At 27.5% G+C, this 20,000-nt stretch overlaps 1 protein-coding gene across 1 annotated transcript; it reads left to right on the top strand.

The window, feature by feature from the left end:
- The first annotated feature begins 9,083 nt into the window (after window positions 1-9,083).
- Window positions 9,084-10,116, top strand: LOC105843951 (glutathione gamma-glutamylcysteinyltransferase). The gene has a single exon (XM_065817173.1). It carries the CDS (start codon window positions 9,159-9,161, stop codon window positions 9,915-9,917), a length of 759 nt encoding a protein of 252 aa, XP_065673245.1. The 5' UTR covers window positions 9,084-9,158; the 3' UTR covers window positions 9,918-10,116.
- Window positions 10,117-20,000: the final 9,884 nt, after the last annotated feature.

Raw genomic sequence — 20,000 nt, 5'->3', positions numbered from 1 at the left:
TTAGTTTTATTACAAAAATGGGAAAACCGGTACCTCTAGTTTACCAAAAAATGGTTCAACCCTGACAAATTTGGCTATGCATTTGGTCTTCAAGGCCATCCAAAAAATATTATTTTTATTCCAAACCTCATTTATAAAGTGAAAAGTTAAAAAATGTCTGGTCCCAGCCAGCACACTTACGTTGGGCCAACGTATGTAAAACCATCGCAAACGTCGGCTGTTTTTTCCAATGCAAAACCAACGTTGATCCAATGTCATTTGTTTAATGATAAAATTAATACCGACGGAACTAAAAACAGCTGGCTCATTTACATTGGTTCAACGTATGTAAAAACATCGCAAAAAATGGATTGTTTTTACAATGTAAACCCAACGTTGATCCAATGTTATTAAACCGACGTTGATTTAATGTGTATAAACCAATGCTGAATTAATGTATGTAAAAACATCGCAAAAAGCTTATTGTTTTTACGATCTAAACCCAACGTTGATCCATTGTATATAGCCCAACGTTGATTCAATATATATAAATTAACATTGATCCAATGTATGTAAAAACATCGCAAAATTTTGATTTTTTTCGATCTAAACCCAACGTTGATCCAATGTTATTAACCAGTCATTGATTTGATGTAAATACATACATTTGAACAACGTTGGATTTTATACAGTGGATTAATGTTGCGTTTGCATAGAGAAAAAGCGTATATACAAATATACATTTGTATAATTTATGAGAATTACTTTTCTTTTAGATAATTTAGTTCATCATGGAAATATATTTGCTTATATATTTTTAATTTTTTATGTAATGAAATATCAACCCACAAGCAAAGCAAACATGATTAATGTCTGTTTAATCAGATGCAGCACTGTAGATATAATTATGCAAAAAACAAAGTTAATTCAGCATCAAAATGGCGGAAATACGTATGTATAAATGCATTTATACATATATACAAAACTATACACGCTTATAAATATATAATATTTTATGTTTAAATGTATGCTTATATATTTAAAAATATGCTTAATATAAAACAAATTAATTCAGTTCCAATAAAAGGCATATATAAAGTTGTGCAAACGTAAAATACAACGTTGAATCAACTTAAAATACAACGTTTTGCCAACGTAAAATACAAATTTTTGCCAACGAAAAATACAATGTTGTGCCAACGTAAAGTATAACGTTGAATAAACGTAAAGCATTACGCAAAGCCGACTTAAAGTACAACGTTGTTTTTTGATTGTTGACGATGTCGCATTTGTAACCAAAATGATAAAAAACAACGTTGGCGGTCGATGTTGGACCAACGCAACGCACAACATTGTTCTAACGCTTTATCAATGTATGTATGCTAGCTGGGGTAGTGTAATTTGTATTTATATCTCATATTTATACATTTGTATCATGTTTTTATGATTTAATGTTATATCCAAAAATACTCATGATTATTTTAAATTTATAGCAATAAAGTTCTATATAAATACATAATGTATTTTGTACTGCTAATAAATAAAAATTTTTGTAATAACAATTAAAATTATTTTAAAATATTTGAAATTCTTTCAAAATATATATAAAAGTTAGAATAAACATATAAAAGTTATTACATATAGATATATAAAAGTGTAAAAAAGATTATTACATATAGATATATAAAAATTAAATATAGATATATAAAAATGTAAAAAAGATTACAAAAAAAAAAGATTAACATAGATTGAGCAAATAAACATGCTTGTTTGCTTAGTAATTTGTTCCATATAACTCATAATAATTTTATATAAAAATACATCAGTTATTGTTATCATTATTGTCTTTCTCGTCATAATTCCTTCCTCCTGCATGATGATCCCTTTCATATTTTAACCATGACTTTACTATGTCTTCAATAATTGCAGCATTTGCTGCACAAAAGAAGTTAAAGAATATAGGCGCTTCATCAGTTTCTCCTCCCTTTTTTTTTTATGATTGATTAAGGGTCGTCCATAAAGTACGTACGCTCATAGGGAGGAGGGGGAAGGTCTCCAAAAAGCGTACGAAAGCGTTTGGGAGGGGGGGGGCGAGGGTTTAATTTAAAAGTACGTACTTCAATTTTCTAATTTATTTCAATTCACAAGCTAATCAATACAAATGTTAAAATTCTGACGAAAGATCCTTGTTTGCCAACATAAAAAGATGTATGGTATAGGAAGTAGAGAGTATAGTTTCTCTCTATGCACACACATGCATGAGAGAAGCTATGTGGTGTCGAGCTAACGCAAAATTAAAATCAATGATGGGTTCGACTAATAACGAAATGATAACAGATTATTTATCAGAATTCATGTGAATGCAAAGATTCAGCGAACATTGTTTTTATCATTTTTGGGACCAGGTTGTAACAGCATACCCAGTGTGACCAGAGTTGTGCTTACTGTGTGCATAGGAAACATCGCGTACATTATAATTTATACTCTTGGATCATCGTTAACCAAAAACGGCTATTTTCATAGCCACAAAAATTTATTTAAAACATTTTTTTGCAGTGAACATTTTTGAAGAATGTTCATAAATAAAGTTTGAAATGAAGATACTTAATGTTTGTATGTTTCATTAATAAAATTTGAAATGTACATACTGAAGTATGTTCATTAATAAAATTTATTCTTTTGAAATCTCAATAAATTAGAATAAAAATGCAATTTATTCTTTGGTCTTGCTTAATTATGAAAATAAAATAAATTAAAAAAGAAATGACATATCATATGTTAACTACTTTTTTAATGCATTGTATGTTTACAATAGTTTCTTTTTTAATAAATTTAGTTTTGAAATTCTGTTATTTAATACGAAAGAATTTTTAAATTGTGCGTGCAAATTTCGATATTTTAGTTACCTTATAACGTAAAAACCACGTTAATTACGAGTTAATTATAGTGGCTAAAACATCTATGAGCAGTTATTTTCAAAATGGCGAATATTGGCGAATAGTGGGATTTTTTTAAACTTTGACATCTAATTAGAGCACTTTCCGTTAATTTTCAGACCTATAATTTTTAAATGGTTCTTAATTAGCATAAAATTATCTATCATAATCAATCATAAAAAAAAGGAAGGATAAAACTGCAGTAGCGGCAACAATATGTACCTAAATATACATTTATGTAAATATTCAAGCTTTATCAAATAATAAGAGTCAATATATATTATATATATATATATATATATATATATATATATATATATATATATATATATATATATATATATATATATATATATATATATATATATATATATATATATATATTAATTCGATTATAAATTCATAGCAACAAAAATTTCTAATAACAAAATTGGGCTGAAAAAATGTTAAGATAACATATCTATATATAGATAAAATGTTAGATAAAATAGTACTTTAACTAATTACTTTAATTCAAAAAAAGATTATTGATTTTCGTTGCATTCGTTATAATGGTCGTATATCAGTCTTTTAGATGTGGAGAAGTGCTGGTTTGCTGGTAAAAGCATAACCGGTTTAACACCATCAACTCTGCAACTCACTTTGCTGCATATTGAAAGGAGAACATCAAGACAACTAGGACATTGCTTTAGGCCAAAAGCTTGACATTTCCTTTGTTTGGCTTACTTTTTCCACGAATAGATTGTAATTTTTCCTGTCTGAGCTGAAATTTTGGCTTCATTTTCTATGTTATTTTTTTTCTAAATTTTATCTTTAAATATTTTAGAGTACATTAGTCGCTTACAGGACATGTCTAAATACTAAAAAACAACTTTCAAGTAAAAATTTAGATTTTGCTCTAGGTTCAAACACAAAGTAAGTTTTAATAAATTCTTGCAATTATTAATGTTCTAAAAATGTTATTGATTTTTAATGCGTAAAAAACACGATGCAATTACATCTTTAGAATCAAGAGGTTACATAGAATCAAATATAATCATAGTAAAAAGTGAAAAAACATGTATAACCTATAAAATGTTATTTTAAAAGCAACAATGTTGTTTTTAGGTATACCTATCTTGTGGTTTTTGTGGTGCATCGGGTGTTTTCTCCAAGATTAAGTTAGCAGTAACTGGTTTTATTTAAAGTTTTTCTCAAAAGCAAATAATAAAAAAGTTATTGAGATGAGCTTTTTTTGATGTTTTTGCGGTACGTATACCTGTAAAATCACTTTCTATTAATAAAAAAATCGGAAAAATCCTTTGGCCTCTTTTAAAGTGCGATAGTGATCTAGTCGCGATTTTGAATCTTCGCGAGAAGTTATTTTTTTTAATTTAATCTTCATTTTATTTTTAAGTATAAATAAAGATGGCGACAAAGGAGTAAACAAAGTTTGATTTTTTATAATTTTAAACATTATCTTAGCTTTTTTAGGCCGAGTATAAGGTTTTTGTATTTCAAAACTTGTAAAAAAATAAGGATGTGACATAAGAGAATTAATACCACATTGATACCACAGAGATTTTAATACAAAAAATTTTAGTTATAAGATTTTGTTTATCCAATCGTTTTTATGATTTTATGGTGTGTTATAAATTTTATTTAATTGTTATTTTAATTAATACTTTACTAGGCATACGTAAATACATACAAACATACATACATACATACATACATACATACATACATACATACATACATACATACATACATACATACATACATACATACATACATACATACATACATACATACATACATACATACATACATACATTTATACATACATTTATACATACATACATTTATACATACATGTATACATACATACATACATGCATGCATGTGTGTATGATACATACATATATGCATGTATGCATGCATATATGTATGTATGATACATACATATATACATACATATACATACAGACAGACAGACAGACACACACTCTCACATCCTCACAAAAATATATATACACGCACATGTATACATATAATAATTTATATATATATATATATATATTATATATATATATATATATATATAGATATATATATGTTATATGTTTATTTATTATATATATATATATATATATATATATAATATATATATAGTATATATATATATATATATATATATATATACTTATATATATATATATATATATATCTATATATTATATATATACATATATAATATATATATATATTTATATATTATATATATATATATATTATATATATATACATATATATGTATGTATATATATATATATATATGTATATATATATATATATATATATATATATATATTTATATATATATATATATAATTTATAATATATATATACAATTTATAATATATATAATATAATTTATAATATATATAATATAATTTATAGTGTATACATAATTTTTATATATATATATATATATATATATATATATATATATATATATATGTATATATATACATATATATGTTGTGTTAGTGTATTCTACGAATAGATTGCTCAATGTTCTTAAAAAACAGAGCAATAACAAATTAAATTAGTAAAAACACTTATCTAATTTTATTTTCGACTTGAACTTGTTTTACCATCAGTAGATTTATGAGGAAGTTGATTGGCTTTCTAATGATCATTAGGAAAACAATCTGAACAATCATGTTTACCAAAATTTATTGAATTTTATGGTATGCATTAAAATTCATAGCTAAAAGTTGTATTCATATTTAATTATGTTAGTGATTTATGAAAATTACATAAATATTTATCTAAAATAAAGGCATTATTTTAAAAAGTTTATTTTATAACTATAGTTAAATATAAATTAAATATATCAAATTAAACTACTATCATACATAAAATCTTTTTAAAGGAAATTTGTTTTTAACTATATTATCTTTGATTTTTAAGTTCGTTGTATTTTTTCAATAGAAGAAAAAGTATATATATACATTTTTTTAATACAGTATAACTGATGACCCAAATCATAAGATCCAAAAGAGGTAATTTTATTTGTGTGAAGAGCACAAAAAATAGCTTTGTACCAAATTTTAGTTCAACGTAATATATACCTTTTCTCCAACCAGCCATCAGAATTAGAGTCAGCATTCAGCAATACTAAGTGGCAACCTAAAAGTGTCTGAGGTGTGAGGTTTTTTGCTGACCTTGGTTCTATGTTGTTATGGTGAAACCTTGTGTTAAATATTGCAAACCTGATGCTGACTAAACATAATTTATAGTTTATAATTTATCGGGTGGACAGAAAAATTCGTTCAACTTTAAATTGAGATTTCTCTTAACCCACAAATGCTTTTTATTATTTTTATTTTTTTAGTTAAATATTACTTCCTTGTCTTTAATTGTGTTGATAAACTTTGTTTACAAATTATTGAATTGCAAAATGTTTCTGTAACAAATTGAGGTGCATAAAAATGTTAATTTTTTTTGCAAAGATCCATCAACTTCATATCGCTTGATGCTAAACGTACAAATGTCCCAAAATCTACAGTCATAGATATTATAAATAAGTTCAAGACCACCCAAAGCTTCAAAAGAAAACCTGGAAGTGGAAAAAAGAAAACTTTTCATAAATCCAAAACAGAAAAAGTTGATTCTTAGTTCAATAGCAAAAACTCTGAACTAGTCACTATAAGGTCTAGCAAGAAAATTCAAGATTTTGCGTTCTTATATCAAAAAAGTACTTTAAAATGCTGAAATTAAAGCATTTCATAAGAAAAATATACCTAAGAGCAGCTTAAATGGTGAAATTAAAGGAATTCAACATGCAAAGAAGTTGTTTAAAATAATGGTGGATAAAAATATGTACATAACTGAAGACGACAAAACATATTGCAAGATGGATTTTTCACAACTTCCTGGTCAATAATTTTACTATGAGAACAAAGATAAACCTGCCGATGATCATTTTAAATATATTCAACAAGTAAAATTTGCATCCAAGTTCCTTCTGTGACAAGCGATTTGTAGCAGTGGTATGCAGTCCACTTGTTTTGTCACTTAGAAGACCTTGACTACCAATCTCTACATCAAAGGATGCCTCCGAAAAAGGCTATTGCTCTTTATGGAAAACACAAATACCAATGTCTTTTTTTGCCAGATCTTGCTACTTCTCACTATTCTAAATATAAGTTCTACAGTGGTGCAAAAATAATAATGTGAAAATTGTTCCTAAAGATGCGAGTTATCCAAATCGTTCTTAAGAGTGCAAGATTGAAGATTTTTGGGAAATAGTTAAAGGAGTTCTTTGCAAGGCAGGTGGAGTAACAAAAAATAAAAAGGAATTCCAAAAAAAGTGATTTAATGCCACCAATAAGGTGAAAAAAAAAAAAATCTGCGAAATGATGGCATCAACCCGCTATAAAATTCAATCTCTTGCCAAACAGCCCATCAAGCCCTTAAAAATCAAGTTGAAACCCTAATTGATGTAAACGCATTTAATATAAAAAATTGAAATAAAAGGTATTTATGGTTTTAGAGAAATCTTAATTTAAAGCTGACCAGATTTTTCCATGTTTACCCGATATTTCCTACTTTATTCTAAATGCTGCTTCAAATCCATGTTTAAATAAGTGGAATCTGCTTCAACAGCAAGACTTCAACACAAAGATCAGCAATCTACTCACACAGTTTATCTGCTACTTTCTCTACAGTTGTCCTTAATCACTTTTACGAATTAGATTTATTAGTAAATTAAAGTTGATACTTACTTCCAGGTTTCTATCATTCACTTGATTAAATCATTATGTTCAATATTATCTATATTAATCAATATTATCTATATTATTCAATATCATCTTCCAATTCTATTAATGCTTTAATTAATGTTTTTTTAACTGCACTTTTTTTTTTTAATCTTCAATACATATATAAAGCTTTTTTAAATCTGTTTTATTATCTTAATTGTATCTCTTAGTATCTATCTTCAAAGATTTTTTTTATATATATGCTATATCTATTTTAAGGTTCAATTTTTTTTTTCTCCAACTGAGATTCCTTTAACAGTTAACTGAGTAAATGAATCTCCAACTGAGATTCATTTACTCAGGTAACTGTGACTCAATTTCCAGACAACCCTAATCACTTCCATTTCTTGAATTGTGTCCCTGACTTGTATATATATATGTATATATATGTATATATATGTATATATATGTATATATATATATATATATATATATATATATATATATATATACATATATATACATTTATATATATATATATATATATATATATATATATATATATATATATATATATATATATATATATATATATATATATTTATATATATATATATATATATATATACATATATATATATATATATATATATATATATATATATATATATATATATATATATATATATATATATGTATATATATATATATACATATATATATATATATATATATATATATATATATATATATATATATATATATATATATATATATATATGTATATATATATATATGCATATATATATATATATGCATATATATATATATGCATATATATATATATATATATATATATATATATATATATATATATATATATATATATATATATATATATATGAGCTCTATATAAATTATGTTTGTCAAAAATTAGGTTTTTGTTAATTTCTCACCATAGTATAAAACTTATATAAGTATATTAAATTCTATTGAAACTATAATGAAACAGCTGATAAAAATTCTAACCATCCATTTTATTTAGACCCCATTGTTTATTTGATCTTGAAAAAAATTTCCACCACCCTATTCCCGTCACACCCCATCCCTACCTTTTTTTTCCCACCCTAAATAAGTTAAGCACTCAAGAGTAAGTAGTTTATATCATGCTTTAGTTTTGCAATTTCTATTATTTTCTTATTATTTGCAATTGCAATCTTTTAGTTTACTAAATCAGTTCTTACTGCTTCCTCAGGTATGGAAGTTTTTAGTCTTTCTTTCAGTTTCAAGTAAAGATTAAAAAATCTTTTATTTTGTCATAGAAATTTGATTGAAATTTGTTAAAAATAGAAAAGAATTAAAGTACCATTTTATATTTCTTTTTAAAACTAATATTAAATTATTTTGCATAAAACAATATAAATATATTTTTTTCACATGCTGATCTAATAGAAAGAGACATGTTATTTTAAATTGAGACAAAGAATATGAAATGGTATCTTCTATAGTTCAGTACAGCATTCCACACGGATTAATAGGTCTTCATACATCTTATGGACAAAAAATGTTAAGTGAAGCAACAGTTGTTAACAAAAATTATACATTACATGAGCTGAAGCAGATACATCCAACTTATTGCGGACCAGCCTCGCTTGCATTTTTAATAAATGCAATTCATGCTATGAGTTACATAAACTTGACAAAAGAATTAATAAATGAAAATGATATTGTTTTTGGAAAACAAAAAGATTTTTTTCAGCACATTAACATTAATGAGACAGGAATGACTATAGCTAATATCTCATCTCTCACCAAATTGCTTGGACTCAGTGTTCATTCATACTATACTATTAATCAAATGAAACCAAAGAAGAAAGAATATGATACAACAAAATTAAATGCCATGCTAAAAAGTAAAGAAGGTAATATATCATTAGTAAAGACTAAGAAAAATGCAAGAGAACTACTTATAAAAAATCTAAAAAATCCATTATCTGGAGTAATTGCAAACTTTAATACGAGTCTGCTTGGTTATAAGATTAAGTATGGTCACTTTAGTCCAATTGCTGCATACCATAAAAATAAAGACATGTTTTTAATAATGGATGTTTGGCCAATGACACCTCCGGCATGGGTGAAGACATCACGACTTTTTAGAGCTATGGCAACTGTTGACTCGGATTCTAATTTACCGCGTGGCTTTTTGAGCGTTAAAGTTCAGATAAAAAACAATCATTTAAATAAACATTAAGTTAATTTACAAAAAAATATTTTTTATTTGTGTGTTAGTGATATCTTATGGTATAATAAAATAAGAAGATATAGATTATTTCGATAAAAGTGTTGGGTTGAACATTTATAAATTTTTAATTTTAAATATAGTTTTAATGTTAGAAATTAATAACATTAAAATGTATAAAATGGTTTTACGTTGTTAGTTAATGTTGTTATTTGAATCTTCCTCTGACTGTGTCATTTCCTTCTGAAACAACTATTTTAATAAACTATAAAAAATAATATTATTATTTATCTGATAATGTCAAAATGTCAAAATTTTAGCTTTTTTACATCATTATTTATAAGGTAATTGTTTTTACTTTATAAATAATGATAAATAATAAAAAAAACAATTATTATTTGATTGTTTTGTTATAAAGCATTAAATTAAAAAGATTTTTTTTCCGTGAATTTAAACAGTTATCATCGCGACGCGCAGTTAAAGTTTACTGCTTCCAAAAAATCAAGCACGGAAACTCGTATATGTTTTCTCTATTATTTTTATAAAAATAAAACTGGCGATCTCCAATTTACTCTCTTTTAATTCTGATCTATATAAATATTTTGTAAATAAAAAATGGTATACATTAGTAATGTTATTAAAGAATAAATTAAGTGTGAAGCGGAATCATGCACGGAACAGAAAAACGCAAATTATAGTTAATAGATAAAAAACAATCGTTTAAATGCAGTTCATGTATGGTCACGCAGATATACTAAAAGCAATCATTTTTAAGCATAAAAGTAAAAACAAACGATTTCTATAGGCATTAAGTATTTACTCCTTATCGGAAGCAACTCCTTTTGAGTAAAAGCAAAACTTTATTCACGTATATTTAAGCAACTGCTCTTGCCATGAGCATTCGCTTTTTTATTTTTACCCAGACCAATCACTTTTTTTTATTCACGCGGCTTAAGAACTACTAGTTGTACAAACTAATATAGTTGGGAAACCTATATTGCTCAATTTGAAAGCAAGATTCATTAAACACTTCAATTAGATAGGAATAGACTTGAAAACTAATCAATATTAATGTTATAATTCAGTATACACATTTAATATTACGATCAAAATAGTTTTTTAAATATACTTTTAACACAATCTCTCAACACTCTAGTTTCTGTATAAAAAGTGATCTCCTACTTAGACTCTTCTACAGCTTGTAGTCCAGACAACATACCTGCTATAGTTATATACCTATTGTAGTCTTGCAGAAATGTTCTCCGGACCCTTCATCTATACTTTCGAAACTATTTAACAAGTGCTTATTAGAGTCTTATTTTTCGGCATGCTGGTAAGTGGGATCTGTTATCCCTATTTTCAAAAACTATGGAGAGCGATCTGATTCATCTAACTACCGTCCCATTAGTTTTCTTCCTATCTAAGCAAGGTTTTTGAATCTGTAATTAACAAACACTTAATCTCTTATCTTAAATCTAACAACTTACTTTCTGTTCATCAATATGAATTTCGATCTTCTCGTTCTACAGCTGATTTGCTTTCTTTTGTATCTGGTAACATCTTTAAGATTATTGAATCCTTCCTCTCCAATCGTAGTATAAAAGTTGTCCTCGATGGACAACACTCTTCTTCTAATTCTGTAACTTCAGGGGTTCCTCAAGGTTCTATTATTGGCCCTATACTCTTCTCAATTTACATTAACGAACTTCCATATATTCTCATATCTAAGGTGGCATTGTTCACTAATGACACTACCATTTATTCTTGTTATGATAAGAAGTCAACATTCTCTGATTTCTTGGAGGCGACATCTGAGCTTGAAAAGGATCTCACTTCTGCTACAGCATGGGACTTACAGTGGCTGGTGAACTTTAATTCAGATAAAACTCAATTTTTTTCAGCCAACTGTTATCTCAACAATTTAGATTTTTCTATATTTATGAACGGTAATGCACTCAATGAATCATCAAAAAATTCCATTAATTATCCATAGTCTTTATAAACAAAAACCAAAGAATAAATATTTATTGTACACAAATAGTACCTTGTTAAAGCTTTCATGCTAAACTATGCTTGAGCAATATGAAATTACTTATTGTGTACCTCATACCTGGCAAAAGTTTTTATTACTTAACTTGATTAAATGATATTGATTTTGAAAACTTAAATTGCAGAAAAAAAAGCTATGAAAAAGATTATCATAAGTTATAAAAATTTAGTGACTGATATATATATATATATATATATATATATATATATATATATATATATATATATATATATATATATATATATATATATATATATATATATATATATATATATATATGTATATATATATATATATATATATATATATATATATATATATATATATATATGTATATATATATATATATATATATATATATATATATATATATATATATATATATATATATATATATATATATATATGTATATATATATATATTGGTAATTGATATTATAAAAATAAAAAAATTTAAAAAAATGTCTTTTGGGGCACCAAAGAAAACAAAAAGGAGTACATAAAAAAGGCCATTTTAAATGTAAGTAGTAGTATTTTTAATTTTTATTGTAGTTAGGCAACTATCTTATTTCTTTGGCCATTATCACATTTGGTATGCCACTGGTTGATAAAATTGAAAATATATTTTACAATTAATTTAAAAAGGCTTTTTCAATAAACAAAAAAACACTATTTTGCTTTAAATGAGCTTTGTATGTTTATTGGCAATTCTTCCACGTATCGTTGATCATAGTAGAACATCAAGATCCACACAACCAATCATCACAGGATTCGTAACGAATCCATAACTGTCGTTGAGCTGTAATTTTATCTCCAAAAAAAATGTCACAAGCTTGATATGCTTTAGTACTCAAAGAATCATCAGTTAATTTTAAAACTATGAACAAACTTGTTATTCAAATAAAATACCATAGTGTCTATCCATCACAAAAATGTCTAAGTTTACTGGTAAAATTAAAGGTAAAGTTACCGGCAAATTTTACATTCGCAAAACTTATCAACATATCACAATATTACTGCTAATTGTCTCCTTCGTTGTATATCTGTGAATGACCAAAGTTAGATTGTTTCAAAATTTTACTAATTTTTATAAAAAAATTAGTTAATTTTCAAAAATTAATATTTTTTTTTTTGTAAATATAATTAATTTGGTGATTCTTAATAATAATAAGATTAAATTTGATCATTTGTTTTATTAATTTGCTTATTTTAGATTTTAATAGTATGCATTTTTTCAAACTGTTGTTTTGCTAAACAATTATTTCAGCAGGTTGCATATAAACATTATTTTTTTTATAGATTCATATTTATGAACTAGTTACAAATATAATTTGAGAAAAAAAAGTTTGTAAAATTTGATTTTTGCATGCTTTTTTAAATGACTGAAGTTACATGGTGACTTAGGCGATTTTACGGTATATAAATCGCAAAATTACTTTGAAAATTAATCCAAAATTTGCATAAATTTTTGTTGTGTCGATTATAGACTTTTTAAAAAAACAAATAATTTCGTGTTACTAAGAGTTGCAGAATTTTAAAAAATGCGTGTGTTTATTTCATCACTAAGTAAACTGCATGCACAATTTGTAAAATCCCAACAGTTTGTATATTCAGATTATTATTCAGACTATTGAACTGAAAAGCTGTGAGATACTCGATAGGCATGTCTTAAGTGTGCACTTAAAGGAATGAAACGTATTCCACATCTATTTTTTCCCAGATAATAGGGAATAAAGTTAAAAATGAATGCATAATACGAGAGTATCTAAGTCCATTAAGCATTTATTTCAGAATCTTGAAGAATACTACGAGGTAAAGGTACTCTATGCTTTTATTGATATAATATTACAAGAAATCATAAACAGATTCAGGAAATAAGCAACCGAAAATGCTAAAGCCTTTAATGCACTTAAAAATCTAACAGGTACATAAGTTCGGAAACATAAGTACAAAAATATAAAATACACAAACCAATTTTGAAGGGCAAAGATTGTCATGAATCTTTTAATTCCCTATAGACTAATTACAATTTTTTGAGCAAAAATAGAAAGCTCTAAACAGAAATTTTTGGTTCATATTACATAATCCCTGGAAATGGTTACTTATGAGTACTTACAAGCACAAATGAGTACTTACAAGCACAAAAAACGACTTTCTGAAACATTAATAGAAACTTAATAGAAATTTTTTTTTGATATCGGAACATTTATCAGTTCAAGAAAAAATAAATTTTTTAAATGAATAAAATGAATTCTTGAAGATTTAGTTAAGTGTATTTTTAATTATTTTTCTAATAAATCAAGTGTAAGTTTTCTAATCATTACTATTTATAATAGTCTAAATTTGAAAGGTAGAATTTCGAAGACCTTTTAAAAAAAGTTAACTCGCATATGGTAAAAAATCTATAATGTATTAACCACCGTGGTTATTGCCCCACTCGACAAAAAGAGCCCTCTGATCTTTTCCAACCTTCTGCACGACTCTGTTTATTTATTCACTTTTTATTGCTTGTAAACTATTTCCAAGTTTGAAAAAATGTAATTGAAAAAAAAAAAAAATTTCAATGAAATAAATACTTCGCAAAATATCTTTAAAACAATTCAAAAAACATTGGTTTGCATTTAATAATTTTAACATTATGTTATTATTTAAAAGCATATTTTGTGTTTAATGTTATTTAAACAGCTTGTTTTAAAACTTATTGTTATAAGTTTGTTTGATTTGTGACAGCTTACATAAAGCTTTACTTTTAATCTATAAAATTAATAATATTGTATGATAAGTGTAGCACCGATATAAGATGACACACCCTGATTATAGAAAAAAGAAAAGTAAACTTTTAAACAAATCATATTTTTTTGAACAGACACAAACTTTAAATGAGTTGTTCTTTATAGTTAAAAAAAAAGTTGCAAAGCATCTTAAAACTTTTATCAGAAGAAACTTAAAAATATTATGTGCGTCTTCAGATTTATAAAATATAACAGTGTTTATCAGTTTCATTAAAAAACTGACTAAACTCATAGAGACAACACTGAGTCTGCAAAACGTGCACTCTATTACAGTAACAAAATAGTGAAATAAAACAAGAAAGAAAGTCACAGCTAATAGAAATCATTGGATTGACTGATGATATTGTTTTGTAGAGACACTTTTTTCTATTGACGTCAACATGGATAATGGTTTAATGGCAGTACATAATTTAATGATCAGTAGATAAACTTAAAAAACAAATTATTGTGATCCAGCTTGATTATCAGAATTAACTACCTTGTTCCAACCAACACCTTAAATGTGAATGTACGATAATTTATTCAATGGGAAGGTTAGTATTTACCTAAACGTTGATACCTTTACGTAAATACTGACCTTACCATTGTATAACATTTGTCGGATTGGTTAAGTTATAAGATTTTTTTGTATATATCAGGTCGATCATCAATAATGGCTTTATAAATGTTTTATTGGATATTGAAGGTCCACTAGTATAATTAAAAATAAGATATAAAATTCGAAACTCTTTATCTGCTTTAAAATATTAGATTGGGGTTTGATCGAGGACAGCCTTAAAAAGTATAACTTCCGTTACACCAGGTTACACTTTGCACGTAAATGAAAGATATCTTGGGCGACCTCTTTTTTCTGAGCTCACATCTAGATTTACAGGTATGTAATTTTCTACATATTTTAAATATTTGATATACTTGTCTAAACTGCATGTATTATGGTTAAGTTAATATTACCAAACAAGTAGTATTAATGCATGTTGTCAAATAAAAAAAGACTAGACTTTGAAACGCGGCAAGTTGATAGCAGTTAAGAGGCCCACTTGAAGTTGGGTAATTAGATATATGGGCTTTATTATCCTCACATCAGCACTATTCTAGTATACTTAAATTTAGTATAAATATAGTATATTATGGGCACCAAGCCTATATAATACAACATAATAAAAATTAATTGTAGGGGAGACTGGGGCAAAACAGGATACTTAATACTAAATCACAAACAAAATCATAAATACAAATACCTATGTAAACATTTAATATAGAAACAAAGTATACACTATAAGCTACAAACTTTATTATCAAGAATTGATCTGAAAGTTGTAATTTTTTTTTTATAAGTAAAATAAAAATATAACAATAAAATTGGGATGATGCATGGGGCAAAATGTGACTAAATAAAATTTTCAAAATGTATAACATTAACATTTATAAAGTAATGGTCAAACAGATTATGATGATAAATGCAATCAAGCACAATTACCAAACACATTCTGGATCTTTCACCCTTTTCTCTAAGCCAGCACACGAATAATGTGCCCAGTTACCATTAGCTGTACAAAAACCCAGCTTTCCTGACTCTCCAAATATCTGTAACAACAGTACAGACACCTCGTGTCATTCTCTTTATTTTCTATTTTTGTAGTTTTTTTCTTTACGGGTGCTTTGGTTTTCTTCTCCTTAGCCACAATTAATGAGTCTTTATATGGGGAAGATGTTAGCTCACTTTCCCATTTGCCGAGACATTCTTTTTTTGAAGCTTTGGAAAAACGAATATTCCTAGAAGAAGTTGTAAAAAGACTAGACAATGTTAGAAAAGACGTGTTGGGTAATGCAGAAGTTGAAGTGCTGGGTATTGGTATTGTTAAGGTGCCTGATAATGCTAAAGTTGAGGTGTTTGGTAATGTAGAAGTTCACGTGCTTGGTAATGTAGAAATTAAAGTGTTGGATAATTGAGATGTTAAAGTACTAGGTATAGGTAATGTAAAAATGGTAAGCAATGAAGTGAAAGAGCTGGACAATGTAAAGGTCCTGGGTGCATTAGTTCAATTTGAGGCAGCTGTGCTTGGAGTGACAGATGTATTCATAGGTAGGTCTGTTGCTTCAGTTGATAAAAAATCAGTATTTGTAAAAATGAACTTGTCTATTCTTCTGAATTCTTAAAGACACTTATGACATTTTTCATGGTCGCTGCCACCAAATACGCAGATCCTAATAGAATTGCTATCTGAAAAATGTGTGACCACTTGCCCAGGGTGCTCACGAAGCCATTTTCTCATGGCATGAACATAATGCACGCTAAGTGGCTTCATGAAGGCTAAGTTCATGGGTTGCAATCTGTGGGTACAATGTGGAGGAAAACACAGTATTATGACTCCCTTTTCCCTAGCCATGTCAATAGGTTTTTTATGTGTATCGCATGACCATCCGAGATCAAAAGCACTTAACTGTCTTTTGCCGCTCCTGAATGAGTAATAAATTTTCAAAACCAGTTTTGAAAGAGCTCTGAATGTATCCAGCCACTTGGGTGACACTCAGTCCAAGCACCAGAAGGGGCCCCATCCATCAACTTTTCCTTCATTTGTTGTTGTGGGAAGATCAGCATCGGTGGCACATCGTTTCCGCATGCCGAACAAAAAATAATAGCAGTTATAAGCTGCTCTCGCTTTGCTGAGGTGAATGCACTTACTTGTCTTTTCCCTTTGGTGGATATCATTTTGGAAAGAGATTTTGACATAGCGGTGATGCCTGTTTCATTACAGTTCCAAATTTTGTTTACTGTTATTTTCTTGCTGTTGACAACGTTTTACAGCAGGTCAAAAAACGAATCAACAGCAACTCTATTAAAACCTGTCGCTTTTGCTGTGGAATTAGCTTCAGGTTTTTTAAGTGAAATACGGTTAGAATGCCGTTTCATGAAGCCCCTGTAAATATCGAACCCAGTTGTACCATATTCATGGTCGAAAAGATGTGGCTTTTTATTTATTTTGGCCAGTTGGTAGGCCATTTGGCGAAGTTCCATTAAAGTCAGTCCAAATAGCATTCCCCCCATTTGCTGAACGTATTCAACGAGCTCATCTTCCTCACCAGCCGTAAACACTGATTTATATGCTCCCAGAGCTGAGATGAAATAAAATTTATACTTTTAAATCGTGTCTTAGATTTTGAAATTAGTAGCAAAAAATAAAATAAAAACCCTTTAGATCATGTCGATCCATAGGGTAAGTGAAGTACGGTTCACCAGTTTCTGTGACTACGACATACGAGGGGATTGTGTGATCAGCACAACGCCCAGTTGCCTTTACTTTCAATAACTTGCGTCAGGTACCCATCAGAACTGGGTGGACTTTCTCTTCCGGACAAAAGTAAGATAATGTGATGTTTCCACCGAGATTCGAACCCGGGACCCTTTGCTCAGAGTCTGTGTGCCATACTACACAACCTCTGTGCTCCCCAGTAGGATAAGTTATAGATAATAAATTTTTTACATAAATTGATTAAAATATAATAATTTCACATTTATATATATAATACCAAATCTTTTTTACTCCAATACTTGCGAATCATTAGAAACTTATGCAGTCATGGTCATTCAGAGAGCTCCATCCCACGACTGGACATTAGTTATGAACTTTAAACCCCAAACCCCTTTCCAAAATAAATAAGAAAATATCCTGTATACATGTTTATAAAATGTACTGGTATAAAAAAATCAATAGGTCTGTTAAAGATTTCAGTTAAAAAAAGATAAGTAAACTTACTCTTTTTAGTAGCTTCCTTGATATATTTTTTGGACTTGGATACCCTGCGCTCTAGTAGTCTTGATCATAAATAATTTTTTGATTGTTTTAACAACTTATGTTACAAATCCTAATTTACGGTTTCCCGATTTCACAAAACGGTGAATCACATTTTCAACATTTACTGTGCACATTAAGTAAAACCAATCCGACTAGTTTGTTTTCTGTCATTCGTGTTCTCCGCCAATTTTTAATTCTTCGCAAAGTTGAGAAACAACGGGACACTTACAGGACATGGCTTAATAATTTGACACAATTTGTGAGTGATCGGATGTTGCACCTGGTCACACAAATCATAAACAGCAAATAGATCAGTAGGTAGTGATGTGACTTCTTCCTCATCTTTCATCCTTATACATTTGCACTGCCATAGTTCAACTTCCGATGTAAATTCAAGTGCAGTTAAGTTTCAAATACAAAGTCCAAAAATAACGTAGACTTTACTGATTGCAGAAAGAGTTTCAACAATATCTTAATGATTCAGAATAATAATATTTTTGGCATCAAAGCATAGATTTGAAAATATTGTAAATTTTTAATAGAAAAACGTGTATTTATGCCCAATATCAACGCATCAAGTAGAGGGATGTAAATTGATTGCCTGTAATATTTTTTTATTGTATCTGAAGGTATATTTTCACGACATGCCTGTAGTTGTACTATTCTTTTGTAGGTAAAACTACCATCTTTTTCAATTACTGTTTTTTCTGCGGCTCTAAAAATTTCCTTAAACATTTCTTTGCAGTTTTCTCTTTTATGTTTTGAAACAATTAACATGTCTTCAATGCAACTTTTTGCTTTATGTAAATCTAAACTTTTTTCTGGAAACAACTGACTGAGCCCATTTGTTAAGGAGAAGACATGTACTGCACACCTTAAAGACACAATAAAATCACTTTCTCCTATTGATAATAATAAAGTTCTTGCTTTTGATGAAGATGTTCTATCCATTTAGATAAATTGTCCAGTGCATCAATTATTTGTGGAAGCTCAACACCAAACGTCAGCAAAGAATTATGTCTTTCAACTTATCGTGTTTTGCAGAGTGAAAGCAGTTGTGAGTCAAGCCTTTTTTTTATAATAAAATTTTGTTTTGCAGAAGCATCGAAAAAAGCAACAACTTCGCTAATAACCCCCAAACCATTTCTTACTGCTTGTATGTGCAAACACTTGGATAAAGTTAAATTTAAAACATGATTATAACATGGACACCAAACAGCGTTTGACGCAACTTGTTGAATTTCAACTGCCACTCCTTTTTGCAATGACGACGAAACACTACAATCATCTTTTCCTACACAGACACATTTTTCTAAAGAAAGGTGTAACTTTTTTTTCAATATGTTTATAACCGATTGACCAATAAGTTTGTCGTTAAGAATAGGTTCATTGTATATGGATGCATTACTTTTAATTTGATGATTTTGATCATGCAAATCAACAGATTCAACAAAATGTT

This window comes from Hydra vulgaris, chromosome 14 (assembly GCF_038396675.1).
Source record: "Hydra vulgaris chromosome 14, alternate assembly HydraT2T_AEP".
Lineage (NCBI taxonomy): Eukaryota > Metazoa > Cnidaria > Hydrozoa > Anthoathecata > Hydridae > Hydra > Hydra vulgaris.
The sequence above is the reverse complement of the archived record's forward strand: the minus strand, read 5'-3'. Positions and strand labels throughout refer to the sequence as shown.

What these genes read in the sequence shown, in the direction of transcription:
- LOC105843951 (XM_065817173.1), top strand. Translation starts at nt 9,159, where the DNA reads ATGGTATCTTCTATAGTTCAGTACAGCATTCCACACGGATTAATAGGT.